Here is an 18828-nt window from a genome sequence, read left to right on the forward strand (position 1 = left end):
TTGCACTGTTGGTTGCCTGACATCCTCCCAGTGATGATAAATTCCAGGAACTGCTCCTGGCTTAAATGGATTAAACTAAAGAAAAAAAAATATATATATACATGTTGTATACATGTATACAACATGTAAATCTGTCCAACTCTCAGCAAGAAAGCAAACAAGCATATTTGTGTTGAATGTTGAACCATTTCTTTAAGGCACTGTGGTAGTTGTGACATAGTGACACTTTAGCTACTGCTTTTTTTCAGCTACTCTCTCTCGCTCTACTACTCACTTTTCTTGACGGTTCTTGACTGTGTGTGTGTGTGTGTGTGTGTAGGATCCTGTCAGGGAACCCTCTGCACTGCTCCTGTGAGAACATGTGGATCAAGCTGTGGTTAGAAAAGGAAGCAGACACTCAGGAGCTGCACTGCATTGAGGATGGAGGAGGACGCAAGCAGCTGTCCAAGCTGGAACTACCTAACTGTGGTGAGGATACACACACACACACACACACACACACACACACACACACACACACACACACACAGTAAGGAGGTGGAAAAGAAATTCACAAGCTGGAGCAGAGTGCTTAGTGTTGAAGCACCTGGAGGAAAACAGTAACCATAATGGTTTCTTCTGCAAAGAGGTGATTGTGTGTGTACTCATGTGTTCTGCATGTGTCTGACACTTCTGTTTTTATGTAAGTGCATGGTTGTGTGTGTGTGTTTGCATAAATGTGTATTTGTTTAAGTGCAGGACATTCTATACTGTATGCGTGTTAAAATGTGTCATTCCAGTGGTTTTTGAGGGAGGAACTCGAGAAAGTGAAGTTTGTTGCTAAAAAGACGGAATAAAATTCATGCACTATCCACAGCCACTGCAGTAATCATTTTTCTCATATGATGCAAACATTAGTTGCCAAATGAAGGGGAGCAACATGAGTGTGAGGTGTTTGTTTGTGACATGTACAGTCATCTGAGACATTTACATGTAGGTGTAGAAAGGTCACTGTACGGGACTTTATAGAAGCAGAAAGATATTATACTGAGAGGGAACATTTGTGTGACTCATCACACAGATAACATCGGTGAGTTTCAAAGATGCTGAGTAGAGAAAATTCACTGCATGTATCAAAGTAAAATGAAGTGTTATGAAGACCATCTGCACTATGTCCTATCGCACCGGTTACCTGCTGTAACCACAGCAGATTTCATTTCCTTTTTCTCTGAATCATCATGTTTCAGTCATCTAGGAAGAAATTCTTTCCGGATTCATGGAAAGCTGCACTAAAATTAACAACTGCAAACAGCAATCCTAACACTTTTATTAGCAATAAAAGACATTTTCTAGAAAGGTAATTGTCAAAATTGAGTGAGAAAATGTTAAACAGTATTCCCATTAGGAAGTATGTATCTACAAACCATATGATACTTTGAAAACTGAAATTCTATACTTGCAACAATGCATATTCACAAAACAAGTGTAATGTCAAGCAAGCCAGCAAGCCTGATGTCACTCTTAGATAGATCTGTCTGCCACAGACAACAAACCTTTTATGCAGTTGCTTATGGGAGTGTTTTCCAAGTTTAAATGTATAAATGTCAGCAGTTAATAGAAGCTTTATTCTTTCCCTCTTCTTCTTAGTTTTTCATGAATCTCTATTTTGGACTCTCTTCTTTTTAGAAACAGGGTCAGATTACAGCTTGACCTCCATCTGAAAGTCTGAGCTTGACCTGTTCTAATTCTCAGAAGAAAAATCTGCCCAAACTCAGTCTGAATTTGTAGGTTTTTGTGAGCATAAATCTGGCCAACATTCAGTAATAATTTAAAGCTTGAGCTTGACCGAAGTAAAGAAATGAAACGCAGATTGCTGCAGCCTTTGGGGCAATAAGTCTAGTCAGATCCAGTTTGTAACTGTAAAGTGAGAACATAAAGAAATCTTCATATCTGATATGAATTTATACAACGCACAGTAATAGCAGTCAGGAAAGCTTTTTTAGGCCTCTATTTTCCCCTAAAAAAACAGAACATGAATCTCAAAGTATTTTGTCTTCTCTCATGTTGACAGAGCAAATGATCGGATCAAAAATAGCTCAGGGCAGTTGGGACACACAGGACGCAAACAATAAGTTAGCTTGCAGGAAGCTAACAATGTCATTGATAACTCCTATTGATCCGTCCCCTTTGTCTCCCCTCCATTAGCAGAGGTTATTTTTGGCATTAGCACAGTTACAGCAGGGTCCCTTGAGAGGTGGGCAGGGGACCCCCTGGCAGAGTGACATATGAGGAGGAGGACATGGTGGAGCATGGGTTCTGAATACTGCCCCAGGGCTAACAGTGATACGCCAAAAGACCCCTTGCTCTGGTGAACTGCTGGCCTTTTGCTCTCTCTGCCGTTATTTCTCGCTATCTTGTGCCTCTCCCTCTCTCTCAGCCTGTCTTTCCTCCTCTTTGTTACTCATTTTCCATCTCTCTGTCTGTCTACTTGCATGCGTGACTGGCCCGTCCTTCTGTCTGTCTGAACATTTCTGAGTGACATATGAGGAAGGCACAAAGCAGAGGAAGTGCCCAACGATGCCCTCGGGCTGACACTGATCTCTCTGGCCACCCGCATATGTCTGCTCTCTGTTCCTCTCTGTGGACTGTTTACAGCTGAAGCTCCACTCGAAAAGGCTGGCAAACTGTTCCCTCTGCTGACCTATACAAAACTTAACAAAAATGACTGTGGTGGCATGCATGTGCAAAGTGAAAATAAGTCAACTGTGTCTCTCAGCAAAACTGTTGGGGTTGAAACAGCTGCGCGTATTAAAAGAGTCCCACTCAGTTGTTTGTTAATAGGATGATGAATGAAACCTTATAAAACCTATAAACTCTCTACTCTTGTTAAATTCCCCTTTACAACTCTTCCTTAAGTTGCAAAATTACTTTAATCCTTGTTAATGGGAAAATCAGGAATTGTAAGCTTTTTCTACCATTATGCACATTACACCTTAAGTTTCTGTGAAATCTGCTGTCTGCTTAATGATCCAAATGTTTACATGTTAATAACTGAAAACAGCTGTCCTGAGAAATGACGCTTTCTCCCCCATGTGCTGTGGAAATTGCAGCAGGTAGATCACCAGACCTCTGAAGGTCACATCTGTCTCTCGCTACATCTGTCCATCTCCCGGCTGGTCACATCTGTCTCTCGCTACATCTGTCCATCTCCCAGGCTTGTGTGTGAAGATGCTTTACTGTGTAACTATAAGCTTAGATGCTGTCTCTGCCTGTGACAGGCATTTCTATATCTCTCTGTTCCTTCCCTTTGTCTAGTGCACTCTTACACTTGTGCATGTGAAACACAGACGCAGCACGCAAGCACAGACTCAAGCAGTAAATGGCAGTACAGACCAAAAGGACCAGATTGCTCCTGTGTCTGTGGGCAGTAGATGTGAAATTCCTACAGTCGTAGGCAGGAAGACAACTCACTTGCTTGTTAGATAACAAGGAATTAAACAACAAGACACAAAAGCAGTAATCTAAACTTAAAATCAACACAGAAGTTAGAAAGTGCAAAGAAAGTCACAGTGCAGACTGACAGAAACAGATTTGGATGGTGTTCGTGTCCTGAAGCCCTGATGTTTTATGAGGTTGTTAAGTCTTTTAAAAGGTAATGGACATTATGTTTAGTGCTATCCCACCTGCATTCCTTTTTAGGCCATGCTGCTGTCACTTGTGGATTCAAGAGGGTTTTAATTTATAACCATTAATGATGTTTCCCTTACTTTAAATAAGTTTTTTAGTTGGCTATTGTTAACTATATCTTAACCTAATAAAAAATAAATACAGTATTTCCCTAACCCTAGCCACAATGAGACATAAAAAAAGGTTATATCTAAACGTAATATGAGTTTTGCAGAATCGTCCAATATCTATGTTCTTGTCTGGCGATAGGGTTGAGCTGGTCAGACACCAAAATAGCTAAATAACTAGCTAAATACAAGAAATTCACTTCAAACCAAGTGGAAACAGGATAAATGTGTTAAGGATAAGTAGTCAGTTAGTTAAGATAAATGCAGCTTGAAAATGCAGCACAAATGATCTGATGTCAGAGCAGGCCAGCTGACAACTTGACTAACAACAGTTTTAGGCAGAAAATAAATAATCTATTTATCTAATCTAACAGATCCTGGGTTTTGAAGCTGCTCAGCCAGTCCCTGCCTCCCATTCTCCCCACTATTTGTCTGCATTCTCTGAGCAGAAATCATTTTGTGAATGTTATAATGCATTAACAGTCTTCTCTGTGCTTGAATGACATATAGAGGCAAACTCAGGGATGGTTGCTATCCAGCAGATTTCCTTCTCTCCCTTTTGTATCTTTTATCAGAAATCTCTCTCTCTCTCTCGCTGGCTTCTGCCTCTCCTCAGAAATCACATCTCTGTGGCGGAAAGGCTGGAACCTCACATGATAAATGCGAACACTTCTCTAAACACCAATGTGGACGTGCCTATTGTGGCCCATAACAAGAGCTGACAACAATGACACCTCCAACAATGAAGTATGCTGTGGTGTATTGTGCAGAGGATTCAATCCAGGGAGCAGTGGATGTTTTCCTTTTAAATATGAGCTGTGAGCAGCTATTCAGCTTCACATCACCGGGGCAAATCCCTGATGCTGTGCTCGTAATTCACAGCCCATTCATAGTACATGCTCCTGGTGAATGAAGGCAATCTGGGTTCAAGGATGTCAAGAACTGGCATATAGTCAGTGCTGATATAAAGTATTCTTAACACATTCATTCTTCTGGGTTTGACAGGGTGAGGATGTCATGTTAGAATTTCCTTTACCTGTAAAAATCATTGTTTACAGAAAAGGTCCTTTTGTGACACTGATATCTCAGAAGTGACAGCTGGTAATACAACATAAGAGAAAAAAAGAGTGAAAATGCTAAAAAGATGTTTATTGTCAGATTAACAGTATTTTCATATTTTCTTTGGAATTCAAAATAAGCACCTCTACATGTGTAGATTAGAGTGGATCCGGTTTCAGGACATAGTTTACGTGCCGTTTAATCTAAAACAAAAAACAACCGTCTCACATTTGCACACAAGTGCATTATTCCAATTATTTATTCTGGCAATGTAAGATTTATGTAAAACAAGGACACAGATAGCATTTACTTTGTCTGAGTGAATGTATGAAAATTTTTCCACATGGAATTTGAAAAAAAGACTGGATTGGCCTGTCAGTACAAATCTAGTGTAATATTGTAATCCATGTGATTTCATCTACAGCACTATTAGAATTTATTGCCATGTTGGCTCAAAATTCAATTCGCTCTTTGGAAATAGTTTGGCGAAACAATTCCCACTCAAGGTCTACTGACAGTTTCAAGCATTTTTTCAGATTTCTTCAGGTGCTACGGATGAAATCAAAACAGCTACTGAGCATGCACGTCAACAAATCCAACTGAGCAAATTCTTTATGGTGGTGACGACTGTGTGATTATGGTTGAAGGGTAGTAAGTGGACCTTGGGATTGTTTTGTCAAAAACGGACATTTACACAGATCTTACTGAAGTAAAAGTGCTAATATTCCATTACAATAGATGTCCTGCCTTTAAACACTAATATATTAGAAAATATATGTAAGTATTATCAGCAAAATTTACTTAAAGTATTAAAAGCAAAAGTACTCATTGAGCAGCAAAATGTTCTCTGTCTGTGTTTTTCTGATGTTTCTGGATTAATATTCCTGCTGCATTAATGTGCATGTTGCATTTTACTGCTATAGACTTTTTAAGGTTGAACTAATGTTAACTCCTTGACTCCTAATCTACAGCACTGCATCATATTCTATTGAGCTCAGAAAAAAAAGCTAAGTTATTTAGTTTAAGAAGTAGGAGGGTATGATAATGTCTACCCATAAAGGAACACCTAATCCTTCAGTGTATCAAAAACATTCAAAATCAAAATCACCCAAATTGGAGACAAGTGTTTTTCGCTGGAAAGAAATCTTTATAAAAAATGGTAATCTGAAAAGTAACTAGAGTAACTAGTAACTCAAGCTGTCAGACAAATTTACTAGAGTATAAAGTTGCATAAAAGTAAAGTACAAGTACCTTGAATTTGTAAAAAAGTACAGAATAATGTGCTTAGTTACATTCAACTAGTGGCAATAGCAAACTACTGTGATGTTGACTTGCCCTCTGCAGATGCCTGACAGCCAGTGTTTACCATATGTTTACAACTGGCTGCAGGTGGGCTATAGCATGGAGCAAACACTAAAGCACATACCCTAATAGTGAAATCTTTCCACGTAATGACTCATGTGTTGTCACAGACACAGGCTGGTGGTCCAACATGCTAATTACAGTAAATTCCTCCTGATTCGTACTTGTTGATTCCGGGCAGCTAAGGGATTACAATCACATTGAATGTCATGGATGGTTTGACTACCAAAGTGGTGCTCGTAAATAAACATGGAAATGATTTTCTGTGTATTGACAGGTCACGGCAGCTGCACTCGCATCAAAACCCCGGGAGGTTTCCAGAAATTTTATTCTGATTTGTGGGTTCTTCTCAGTGTAGATTTGTGTGTGTGTGTGTGTGTCTGTATTGGCAGTAGAAAGCTGATTTACTGAGAGCCTGTTAAGATATGTGGTTCTGATATGGCATCTGGCCTGCCACTACTGAAATGACTGTTTTTTTTGTGCGTCTCACGGAGATTGAGTGGGTTGCAGTAGTGATAAGTGGGTTGCCCTGGTGATAAGCATTCTGCCAACGGACAGAAGAGGTGGACGAGGGGGAGAGAATTGGAGTGGAGAGGGTTCGATAAGAAATCTGTCCAGTTTTATCTGCAGAAGCTGTCGACACCCATTTCTTCTATGCTCTTCTCTCTGTGTTCTTGTCTCATCTTCTCTTCTTTTGGTTCTCGTCTCCTTTTTTTATTTTTCTTCTCTTCTCTTCTTTCTTTACCAGGGATGCTTTTGGAAAAAAGACTCTGAGTCTGATTGGTCATACTCCTGGTCACCTCCTGGTCAGCACTGTACACACACGAGCGCACACACAAACACAGAGTCACCAGTGTCTTTGCTTTGACAGAGGCTTCAGACTGTGTCCAATCAATTTAATACTTGGGCTGCTGAGGACATGCACTGGTAATCAGTGTAACCATCACTGTGTTTGAACTCTGTCTCTTTGACTGTTTGATTGGGGTGAGTGTGCTTAAATGAAAGCAAAAGACACAGAGAGAGAGAGAGAGTGAATTCGAGGTCTTTCTTTCTGTGTCTTTCTTTTCACTCTGTGGTAGCGGGTGTGTGTTTGCCTGCTCTTCCACTCTTACTGTCGAGGTTGTTACGTGCGTTGTGTTTTAACTGAAAAGACAAGAGTCGGCCATGAATCCTAAGTTTGCTTCCTTCCTTTTTTGCTCTCCCCTCCTCTTTTCTCTCCATCTCTATGCCCTCCTCCTCCTGATTCTCCTCCTTCCCACTCCCTGCTTGTATGTAGGCCTTCCAACGGCAAATTTGAACCCATCTAAAGTAACATTAATGGAGGGGGAAAACTTGGCGCTGTCCTGTACGAGCTCTGGGGTGCCCTCTCCTGAGCTGATATGGAAAATGGCGTTGGTAACCGCCTATGTGGTAAGGTCACACACACACACGGAAACACACACGGAAACACAAACTGAGATATGTTTGGAGTATTTTATATTAAATTACATGTGAAGTTTTTCTGTTTTCAAAACTGAAATAATAGTTGATTAATTGATTTAAGTCATTTTTCAAGTGAAAATGCCAAATATTTGCTGGTTTTGGGTCCTTTCTTTGTCATTAAATGATCGTAAAAGGAATATCTTAACACAACATCACAACAGACTTTTGGTCAAAGATGATAATCCTAGGATCAAAAGTTGTGTGGTATCATGAGATATGCAATCCGAATCTTCATGCTGATATATCGCTGTGTTGACTCACTCAGATCGAGGCTTCAGCCCAGAGTTCGGTGCTGCGGCTGTCCAACCTCTCGTCGATGGACCACAACAGCAAGATCAGCTGCATAGCCGAGAACATTGTTGGAGAGAACGAGTCTGCGCTGCTGCTGGATATACTTTGTATGTTTGCCCTCTGGCAGGCATCTCTAATTCAGTACACATTATTGTGTCAAAGAGTTTGTCAGTGTAGTATAGACTTTAAAACGGAGAATTAAAAGCTAGAGAAGACTGATGTTCCTCTGGCCTTTTAATCAGTGTTTTTGCATACTTCACTAGTTTTACCTCTGAATTGCTCTTTGGCTTTATCTTGATTTCTGTCTTTTCTGTTTGCATCACACCCTGCTATTAAACTCTCTATTCTCTCTACGACTCTCAGTTCCTCCCAAAATCACCAAGCTGAGTGATGCAATCCCAGACCATCACTGGTGCATCCCCTTCAGCGTGTCAGGTATATATTTTATACTTTGCTGCTCCAGCATGAGGCACTTTCCCAAAATCTTGAATAGTGTAACAGTAAATATTAAATACAGCAATGACAAGGTAGACAAAGAATATAGACTGATAATTAAATAAAATGAAACCAATAAAAATCAAAGTCTCTTGTGGATGTGTTTATAACCTTTTCCAGGAAACCCAGAGCCAAACCTACAATGGTATCTGGATGGTGAAGAGGTGATGGAGGGGGTTTACATCACAACCATGATCCATGACATCACAGAGAGAGAGTATCACGGCTGTCTGCAGCTCGACAACCCCACGCACCTCAACAACGGGCGCTACACGCTGGTGGCTATAAACCAGTTCGGAAGAGACCAGAAAGAGGTGGAGGCTCACTTCATGCGCAAACCCTGGGATGGTGAGGAGTAACACTGCACACTGTTTAATTTTCTGTTATTACATCATTACGATATATCTAACATATTAACATATTACTGTGCTGACAAGATAGTTGTTTTTAAAATTAAGCTATAGCTAAAATCCGTTGTTTATGTAATTGTTCAAAAAACCCAACATATTTTCAACTCATCAAATGTGATGATTGCTGTTTCTTTGTTCTTTATGTCATATTAAAGTGAGTAGTTTTGGATTTTGGACTGTTTGTTGAACAATATAAACAATCTCAAAATGTCACAATGTCAATTAATCACGCTACTTTGTCATAATGTTTTAATCAAGTGTATTTGCACATTGAAATAAAGCCGCTAAAACTTTAATTCCAACATTTCTACCCCACTGTTGTACATCAGTTAACATAATCTAAAACACAGCTTTAATCCAGTGTTCACAAAATATTTGAAAGGAAATATTTAATTCAATTAATTCTTTTTGGTGTTGTCCAAATGTGCAGGCTCTGAGAAGGACCCTTTCTATTATGGTGAGTGGAATATAAATTCAGAACTACAAATGTTTTTTATCAAATGTGAAATCTAGATCCACAGTGTGTTCATAGTCAGTGTTTTTAGATCAATGTTTTTTCTGTTTAACATTTCTTCATTTTCATCCTCATCCATTAACAGAAATTACATTTTATAAATCTTTCTCTTTCTCTTTTTTCTCTCAAGTTGCTGAGGGTGCGTTACATACCTACAAATCCTTACAGCTAGGGATTAGGGTTGTTTGTTATGTCTTTTTTCAAACTGATGTTGTTATTATTTTTTACTGATGTTGTGCATGTTAAATATATGTTGTTTGTTGGTTTGTGTATTGTGTTTGTGTAATGATTTTTTAAACAATTTGAGAGAACAGGCATGACTGACACCGTTATTTGTGAAGTGCATGTCAAAGAATTTACAATCGAATTATGTTGATATGTTTGGAATCTAATTTGTCTTTGTTGTCTCTTTCGCCCTCTCTCTCCAACACCCCTCCCTCCTGCAGATCTAACCACAGGTAGTGCCATGCCTTTTATTTGTTAAGCTCCTCTCCTGTAACTATTGCCACACCTAACCAGCTAGCAAAAATAACACATACAGAGTTTACAATAAGATCATTGGCATATTTGCCACCTGAAATTTGTGGTAATTTTTTAAGAAGGCTTCTTATTTCAAGACAGTGACCATTGATTGCACCAGCTGATATAATTACTGTTAATTCATCTAACGTTATGTCTTTTAGTTTGTTGAAAGCGCCGTCTCCAGCTGACTTTTTAATGACTCATTTTAAAATGAGAACACAGTTAAAAGTCTTTAATATGGCGACATACATGATATCATGCTAAAACACTGAGGCTAAAGTTGCATGTCCCAGGCAAAAAGCATTCCTCACCAGTTCACGATCCATGTAAAAGACATGGAGATTGCGAGAAACACCTTTATTCTTGTGTTTCAATGTAGAAACCCAGAGGGAAAATCTTTTGCTCAGAAGAGCAATAACTCTTGAGAAAACACTAAGATCTCAATAGTATGTCTTTTTGAGATCACTCCAATCTGAATTGTTGCTCCTAAAACCCCTTAGGAGAAAAGGATGAGATGAAGAGAGATTGAGGTTTTGAGACTTAGGTAAGACAAATGGATACTGAATTGAGATTACAACAGGAAATTGGAAGTCACAGATGAGATCTCATCATTGTATATTTTTGAGATCACTCCAATCTGAATTGTTGCTCCTAAAACCCCTTAGGAGAAAAGGATGAGATGAAGAGAGATTGAGGTTTTGAGACTTAGGTAAGACAACTGGATACTGAATTGAGAATACAATAGGATAAATGACAGTAAAAGATGAGATCTCATCATTGTATCTTTTTGAGTTCATTAATGTCTTGCTTATTGCTCCTAAAAAGCAGTTGGGAGCTCTGGGGAGATGTTCATGAGCTTGATTGTATTACATTACTGCCTGTGCTTTGAGAACCGTGCATTCGGTCATTAACGAATTAATCTCTAAACGTCATGTCAAAGTATTGGGTGTTCCAGTTATGCTGGCTGTGACTACCTTAACCAGTTGGAAAGCATGACATTTGAAAGAAAATACGCAACCTCAACATTTGACGTAAGTAAGTAATTGAGTAAAATAACCCCTAAGTGAGGTCACTAAGACAAAACTGAGAACTATCTTGGAGCTTTTTTTCTGATACACACTCTGGAGACTGAAATTACAGTTATTTAAGATTCCGTAGAGATCTCATCTTTTGATCAGAGTAAGACAGAGATTAGTTTTTTGCTCCTGATGTCAATTTGAGAAAACTGAGACATATTTGAGAAGAATCATGAGATTTCAAGAGTCATAGCTGAGTTTTCTTTCTCTGATCTCATGCTTCAATGTTCAGGAGACTTAAATTAGACTTATTTAAGATCAGTTAGAGATCTCTTGTTTTGATCAGAGTCAGACATGAATGAGATTTTATATGGTTGTTTCTCCAGAGATGAATTTGAGAAGTGGGAGAAAAGGCCTTTGGTCTCACCTTGGTATTAAAAGCAGCTCATTTGTGTCTAGGAGAAAAGAAGGAAACAACTATGAGATCTCATCCTGGATTTAGCTTTCCTATGGGAATAGTTAGTCCTAAAACACATATATATAAAATATATATCATGATATGATTTAGCTGCTCAGTAGGGCTGTCCCCGACTAAGGATTTACATAGTCGAACCAGAATCATCAAGTCCTGCCTAAAATCGGCGAATAGTCGAATCATGTGTATTTTTGTGCACAGCGATTGCGAGCCGGGGTGGGGGGGGTTGTTACCTTACACATGGTAGCTCCGCTTTAATCTTGGAAGCTGCAGAGCTGCAGTCTCTATTCATTCAACTTAAACTGTAAATTTCCAGAAAAACTGAGGCTTATTGTTGACCCTTTTCTCTCGCTGTCTCTCGCCTGCCATTCACCGGTCTTGTGCAGAGTTTTGGTGCATGCCAAACTCTAAAAGAAGAAAATATTCTATGTGTGGTTCATCAACGGTGATAAATTATCCGAAAATCCCCCGAGTGCGGACAACACGGCACAACACGGCACAACACGGCACAACACACACGCTAGGCCTACACATGTGCACTGACGACCCAGGGTTATGGGTTACAATTTTTGGATTATTTACGCACACAAAACATTTATTGAAAGTTTTATTCTTTCTACAAGTTTATTTACAGCATTAAACGTGTATATTGTAATAGGCTGTATATTAACTTATTGGGAGAAAACTGGTAGTTTTGTAAAATCAGACGTTGAGCACCACCATATTGCCAAAATGGCATGATCCTTGTTTCGCTGCGAAGCTTCGACTGTGAGATTGAGAGTCAAATCAGGCTCCGCCTATCGAAGCATCGAATCTTCGACTATTCGGGGTCAGCTGCTGACTGCTCACCTGAATAGACACCCATGAGGATAGATTTATGCTTAATTGTTTGTATTTTTAAACAGTATGTTTCACTAGCTCAGATAATGAGGCTAGGGTTTTGGGAGTGTAAACTCCAAATCTAATAGAGCTGGGCAGAGCTGCTAACATTAGCCTAACCTCTGATATGGTAGCATGCGGGAATGGCTGTTACACAGTGTTGAATTATTACACAGAGAATGAGAATTAAAAAAACAAAAATAAAACTAACATAACCTGTAAAAGTATTGAATTTAAGAATCTAATCTAATTTAAGAAGAGGAGCTGTAAAATATCGTAGGTTGTGGTGCCCCTGTTTTTTTATCTGTATACATTTATGTTTTCCTGTATCTCTAGATTTCTGAAGTAAATAATAGGCTAGCAATAAAGCACTTATCAACGTGCTTGTTTATTCATGCAATTTCTGCTGTGGCCGTCTATGCGTCGGGATGCTTGTTCATAATTGTAATGCATTATGCAACCTCAGTCTTTTAAACAAAGTAAGGCAAACCATTGCCTGGTCGCTGTGAGTTGATATTTTTATTGTTTCTCTCCAGTAAAAAAAAAACTACAACGGTGAATCATTTCTCTATCTTTGTTGTCAAAGGCTAAATATTCTCTGTATGAATTGACAGGTATTGGTATTTTTGCACATAGGCGGGCACATTCGGAGGGCTCCCCTAAAAGTCACAACACTGCTGAGTAATAATTCTGCGTTAGGGTACTATGTTCAGTACGCTAGTTAGCCAGCCATGCTAACGCTTGTAGTTTACATTGGAGCAGAAATCACTCGTTATACTTTTTGGTTATGCAGAATGTAAAAAAGCCACCTTCCTAACTCTTTATAAGCAGAGTATTGCTCTTATTATAGCCCCATGCACACAGCTTGACAGGCCTACTGTGCCTAGTTTCTGACTGCAAAGCTATGCATTGCTGTTCATGTCCCATGTGAAACCAAAAGTCAATGTTGACTTATTTTAACATTTGTACGTACTTAACTGACATAACGTTTTTCAAAAATTGTGAATCATCGCAACGACAAGAGGTCCTTGAGCAGACAGTCAAAAATGTGCACAAAAAACATTAGGCCGATGGGTTCAGATTTATGCGAGATTAGCTGCACACAAACGCATGATCCCTCCACGTTTACACCTGCCAGAGATAATAAATCATATTTTATGCCTATTTCCTCAAGAAAGTAAAAGTTCATATTACATACAACGCTGTTCATCACTCACAAATCACTTCTTGAGTTGGTCTTCTTCTCTATTTGTTCATATCTCTCCATCAACAGAGGGCCCCCCTGTAGACCCACCTGAAGACAGAGTCGCTGTAAGTCACGTATTACTGTTGTCCTCCGTCTCAGTTTCTTTGCTGATTGCTTCTGTCAGTTGTTGACTGTTTGTGCCTGTTTTTCCTTTTTTTATTTTCGCTTCTATTTATTTGTGCTACCTGTCTAGAAACACCTGTGATGGATCTATTGTTCAATGTCAGAAGTAATTGAATGAACCAACACAAACAGTACTTTAGAAAATCTGCCTGTGGTCTAAACCATCTGGTGTGGTGTGTATTGTGTGTGTTTGCCCGTGTTTGTCTCTTCTAGGAGGTGTATAACTCTGTTCTTGCATTGTGCAGGTGTACGTGGTGGTTGGCATTGCTGCTGTCGCATTCACGGGTTTCCTTCTAATGCTGGTTATTCTCAAGTTTGGAGGAAACTCCAAGTTTGGCATCAAAGGTAAGACTCCTGCCTTTTATCTGCACTGGTGGTTTCCATCCTCTGGTAAAGGAGAATACAGAATTAATCCCCAAATAATTTGGGATTTGTCTAATTTGTTGTTTGTGATTGTTCAGATCAAAGCTTTGGACTATTAAAGTGTAACATGGATGGCTTTATGGATACATCATAAACACATTTCAAAAGATTTGACCCAAAATAGCAAAGTTAAAAACTAATTGGAACCTGAACTCAGTTCCAAATTGACATGTGTTTTAATACAGAGGCACGCAGGGGACAACTAAATCAAGTTATTCATGATTTCTTATTCTGTTAAACAATTAAACTGGTCTGTATTGTTTTAATTATAACCAAACAAACAACATTTAGCACACATAATATATATATATATATATATAATTACAAGTGTAACTTTTTGATGATACATGTCAGCTTACCTAAATGTCAGATTGCACCTCTAACTGCATTTTGAAAAATAAATTTCCTCTTTCTTGGATTAAAAATTGTTGCTCTAGTTTTTTTTTTTATTGTTGCCAGTTAAGCTTCTGTCGACACAAGTGGTTAACGGGAGTCCTGCCGAAGGTACCAACAGCATAGAGTTTTGATTTCTAAATCTTTCTTCCTGTAATTTCCTTAATGTTGTCTTCACTCTAACCTTGGAGTCGCTGTAGCTCCGTTAAGGCAGAAGTATAAATCCAGTTTTAGTACTCGTACAGCATATTATGGGGGATATATTTGACGTTTTCCTTGCAGTGGTTATTTCAGCTCAAAGGGTGATAATCTGGGGCCAAGACGGGATAGCTACATTTATGATGTTATAAGAAACAAAACAGTTCCATGAATTAATGGGCGCTAAAATTCTGGTGTGTGGTTGCACGCTATCCAGATCTCATTTAATGCGCAGACCATCACGTATCCATGAATCCATCCAGTTCAGGTGGAAACAGCTGCTGTCTGAAGGAGGTCCAGCGGGTCTCAGTGCCGCTGGTGAATAACATGCATGCTGACTAAACTGAACTGTTGTAGTCTTTGTCATGTTGATGTAAAACTGCTGTGGTAGCCATTGTTGAAGCTCCCCCTCCCTCATTCACACACACACACACACACACACACACACACACACACACACACATATTTACCATTTATCTTGATTTATCACACAGTTTTCAAACAGCATGACTTCTGCAATGGCTACAAGTGTAACTAATCTACTGCCTCTTGTAGTATGTGTCATACTGACTTACTAGAACTTATTTATCTTATGTTTTGCTCCTTTTAATGCTTAGCTGATATTTTCCTCATTCTTTGTGAATGATAACCACACTTCCATCAGTCCTCCCCTTTCTACATAGGCAACATAACGATGGTTATTGTTCAAATATAGACATGTTATATGTGCAGCTAAAGAGCTGTAAGCTGACAGGCTTTCATCTTTTATTTCCGTTGGCTCATTTGTTGTTGTAGAAGTGATTCAAGTTCAGTAGATTCAGCTGTGTGAAAATCCCCGAATACAGAAGCAGGGTGTAGGGACTGTTTTCTGTGCCTTCCGTTCAGTTGAGTTTGGCTGAAAAAACATAAAGCATTCACGGTAAGCAACCCAAGGATTCACTATCCTAAGAAAGCATTTGTTGCTGTTTAAAGATACAGTTGTTTTAGGAGGATATACATTTTTGGCACTGCTTGAACTATTCACATTTGATGCAGAGGTGAAAGTCCACATTTGACATTCAAATTAGCAAACCAAAGAGTGAATGCTAATGTGGAGACAGACTGAATAAATTTATGTTACTATGTGCCTGTAGATGTGTGTATGTGACTGTCGGTTGCACTGTTGAAGTGCAGTATTCTGGTAGTGATTGATTTATGACCCCCCAGAGAGGAACAGTGCAAGAGAGATGGAGCAGCTAGTATATACATGTGTGTTTGTATTTATAGTCTTGAGTGTGTTTTTTTCTCTTCTCCAGGAGAGGTGACTGAGGTTGCTCTGAAAGAAATGATCTCTGTAATGTCTCTTACCGTCCTCTATCTGGATCTGTAGTTGTGTGTATGTGTGTTTTCTTGTAAGTCTAAGCATTTTTGCACATGTGTGCGCTTCCATTTGTGTGTAGGATGTTAGGTCACATTACGGTTTTCCCCTTCTGATTGCTCCCCTTGGGTCTTCATCCTTCTCTCTTTCCACTGTCGATTTCCTCTCCCCACGCGGTCCCGTCCTTATGCTCCACATACATCCAGATGTATGTGCCCTGCAGCATGTTGACACTGAGCGTGTGGGGAGAAAGACTGAGAGATAGTGGTGTCAGTATGAACAGCAGAGTCAGACAGAGAGTCGGAGAACTGTGAGTAATCCACAGTTGTGCCCACATTACCGCTGTTTGTGTAAAACCTCTGCATTTTTCCTATACCGGACCGATGATCAAAGTTCATCTCAACAACAGAAATATAACCACAGATGGTAGCACACTACCAGTGCTAATCAAAAACAAACAGCACCTTCTCATGGCAACATGGTTTTCCAAATCATAAACACGTGCATGAGCACAGTCAGTGGTGACGATTATGATGAACTTGTCATCCAAAAGTGTGAAGAGCTTGTTAGGCCTTGTACCGTACTGAACAGGTGTGCATGAGAAAAGCTCAACTCACCTCACTGACTCTGGATGATGTCGCAGTCCGTCTCTTTCTGAGAGTCGAGTAAAAAGCTGTAGCTGGTGTACATTATTTATATTGACTGCATTATTCTGCTCCTTTCTCATCAATAAACATGGGCAACATTTGGTGCAGGTTACTTCTCACCATCTCCTCGCTGCTTCTTGACACACACAGACAGGATGGCAATTTCAAATACTCTATGTAGTTGTGTGTGAGTCTGAGTTGCAGATGTGAGTAACTGAAATATATACCATGCGGATAGCGATAGTGTTGAGAGAGCAAATGTAGATTTTGCAGAGCAGAAATACTGGATTTTCAAACACACTTTTACTCGCAACTCGTCACATATGGACACTTGGTCAAGACTCTTTGGCGTCGCTTTTTAATGCCCTGGTTACCCCCTTTAGCTTTGTTTCGTGATGTTTAGGGCTCCTAGGAAAGTTACACTTTCGATACTAAGTACTTGTTAACGTTGCGAAACACTGCAATTTTGAAATTGCACGTTGTTAATGTTTTTAATGTTCCTGGTTGAAAGTCTGGTTTCTGGCCCACCACCCGCCCAAACCACCTCCTTACTTTGACTTTTACGTTAAATATCCTACACCTACCTTCAGCCTTCAAAAGTGACGCTTCAGGGCTTTCCCTAGCCCGTGGAAGTATGACGCTATGGGGCTCCCCAGTGCGTTACAAACTGACACCAACGGGTCTCGACAATGCGTAAATATGTGACAACTTGGGAGCGAGGTTGGATTATCATGGCTGCCTCCTGTATTATCTAATGTTTTGGCCACTTGGAAGCAGCACAACAAGCTGTAAACACATATTATCACCCTACAAAGTTATTGCTGTTGGAAATGACACTGATTAAAGTGGTAAGAGTGAACCAAAACAGTGAAATTAAAACCAAACAGATGGCAAAAGTCTGAGGGCGATCTCAATTGTTAATCTAAATTTACTGATTATCGCAGCTTTAAGTTCTGCTTCATCCTCATCATTTCAAAGAGATGACAACTGTTTTAAAGGAGCAGTAGCATTACAGTTACTTCTTCCGCAGCCCTTATGCAATGGGGCCAAATGGAATTTCCTTTGAAGGTGGTACCAACAGGATTGAAAAATCACACATTTCAAAAACTTTGAACACAGTTTCTCTGAATAATCCTGAGATCTCACTGTGAACATTTTGTAGTGAGTTCTTAAATAAAGAATCACTGAGAACAGTGAAGTGTGTGTTATTCAGAGGAACCGGAGCATTGTTTCTGGATAGACTTGTTCCTAGAATCCATGTACACAGCACAGCCAATAAGACCAGAAACCACATAATTTGTTAGCTGCTTAAAAGTTCAAAAGAGTAGTATTTTGATTTAAACCTGAAATTCCTCTTGTACTTTTAGTGGGTGAGCTTTCTCACAAATTAAGCTAAATCTATCTGATCAATACAGCCTTCCATTCCCAGAGAGAAAGAAAATCAAGTTTGGTAAAACTGCCTCAGGAAGCAGCTACCCCAACTGAGTCTGGGTCCAAAATACCACACCAAGGCTACATTTCACCTAACAACATTTGGAGCTGTATCCTGGATGAGTCCCCTCTGCCACAAATTGGCTCACAAGGATGGTAATCTTGTGAACTTCAAGTGCCAGCAGCTGTTATTTAAACTGAAGTATTTAAAAATAATAATAATATCAGTACTGGAGGTTTGTTATATCAGTGGAACATGAAGTGCATGGACAAGTGAAAGATGTTAGTTATTTATTCAAGAAGCTTTAATAAAATTCAAATAGATTTATTTTGTGAGAGAGATCAGATGTTGAGTGAATGTCGCAGGCTGCAGAAATGAAAAACTAAAACCCAGAGATGTGGACCCTGAGAAACAGAAAGAGTGATTGCAGACTGGCTGCAGTTTCCACAAAATTACATATAACAACCCTTCCAAACTGACAGCAGACTCTCAAATGAAAGAAAGTAGATCAGACAGTGCAGGCAGAGAGGGAAGGACGTAGCAGCATCTATATGCGTTCATGCCCTTGAAGCACCTGTAGGGAGGGAAGCGTCAACATAAACCTGAGCTCTGATGAAGGAAAAAAGACGGAAATGTCAAGACAGGAGAAAAAAAGGAGTGATTGAAAGTAAAACAGTAAATGTGAAGTGAAGAAAGTGAGAGACAGATGGAGAGGAAGAGACAGCGAATGC

At 39.5% G+C, this 18828-nt stretch overlaps 1 protein-coding gene across 1 annotated transcript in view; it reads left to right on the forward strand.

The window, feature by feature from the left end:
- The window catches only part of ntrk2a (neurotrophic tyrosine kinase, receptor, type 2a), a 112470-nt gene that overhangs the window by 7389 nt on the left and 86253 nt on the right, over positions 1 to 18828 (forward strand). Inside the window, exons 5-13 of the mRNA XM_046035378.1 lie at positions 320 to 468; positions 7471 to 7604; positions 7942 to 8074; positions 8331 to 8402; positions 8583 to 8810; positions 9303 to 9329; positions 9833 to 9844; positions 13552 to 13589; positions 13893 to 13992. Of these exons, the coding sequence (XP_045891334.1) occupies positions 320 to 468; positions 7471 to 7604; positions 7942 to 8074; positions 8331 to 8402; positions 8583 to 8810; positions 9303 to 9329; positions 9833 to 9844; positions 13552 to 13589; positions 13893 to 13992 (893 nt within the window). The remainder of the gene's footprint in view (positions 1 to 319; positions 469 to 7470; positions 7605 to 7941; positions 8075 to 8330; positions 8403 to 8582; positions 8811 to 9302; positions 9330 to 9832; positions 9845 to 13551; positions 13590 to 13892; positions 13993 to 18828) is intronic.

Source organism: Micropterus dolomieu, linkage group LG21, assembly GCF_021292245.1.
Source record: "Micropterus dolomieu isolate WLL.071019.BEF.003 ecotype Adirondacks linkage group LG21, ASM2129224v1, whole genome shotgun sequence".
Lineage (NCBI taxonomy): Eukaryota > Metazoa > Chordata > Actinopteri > Centrarchiformes > Centrarchidae > Micropterus > Micropterus dolomieu.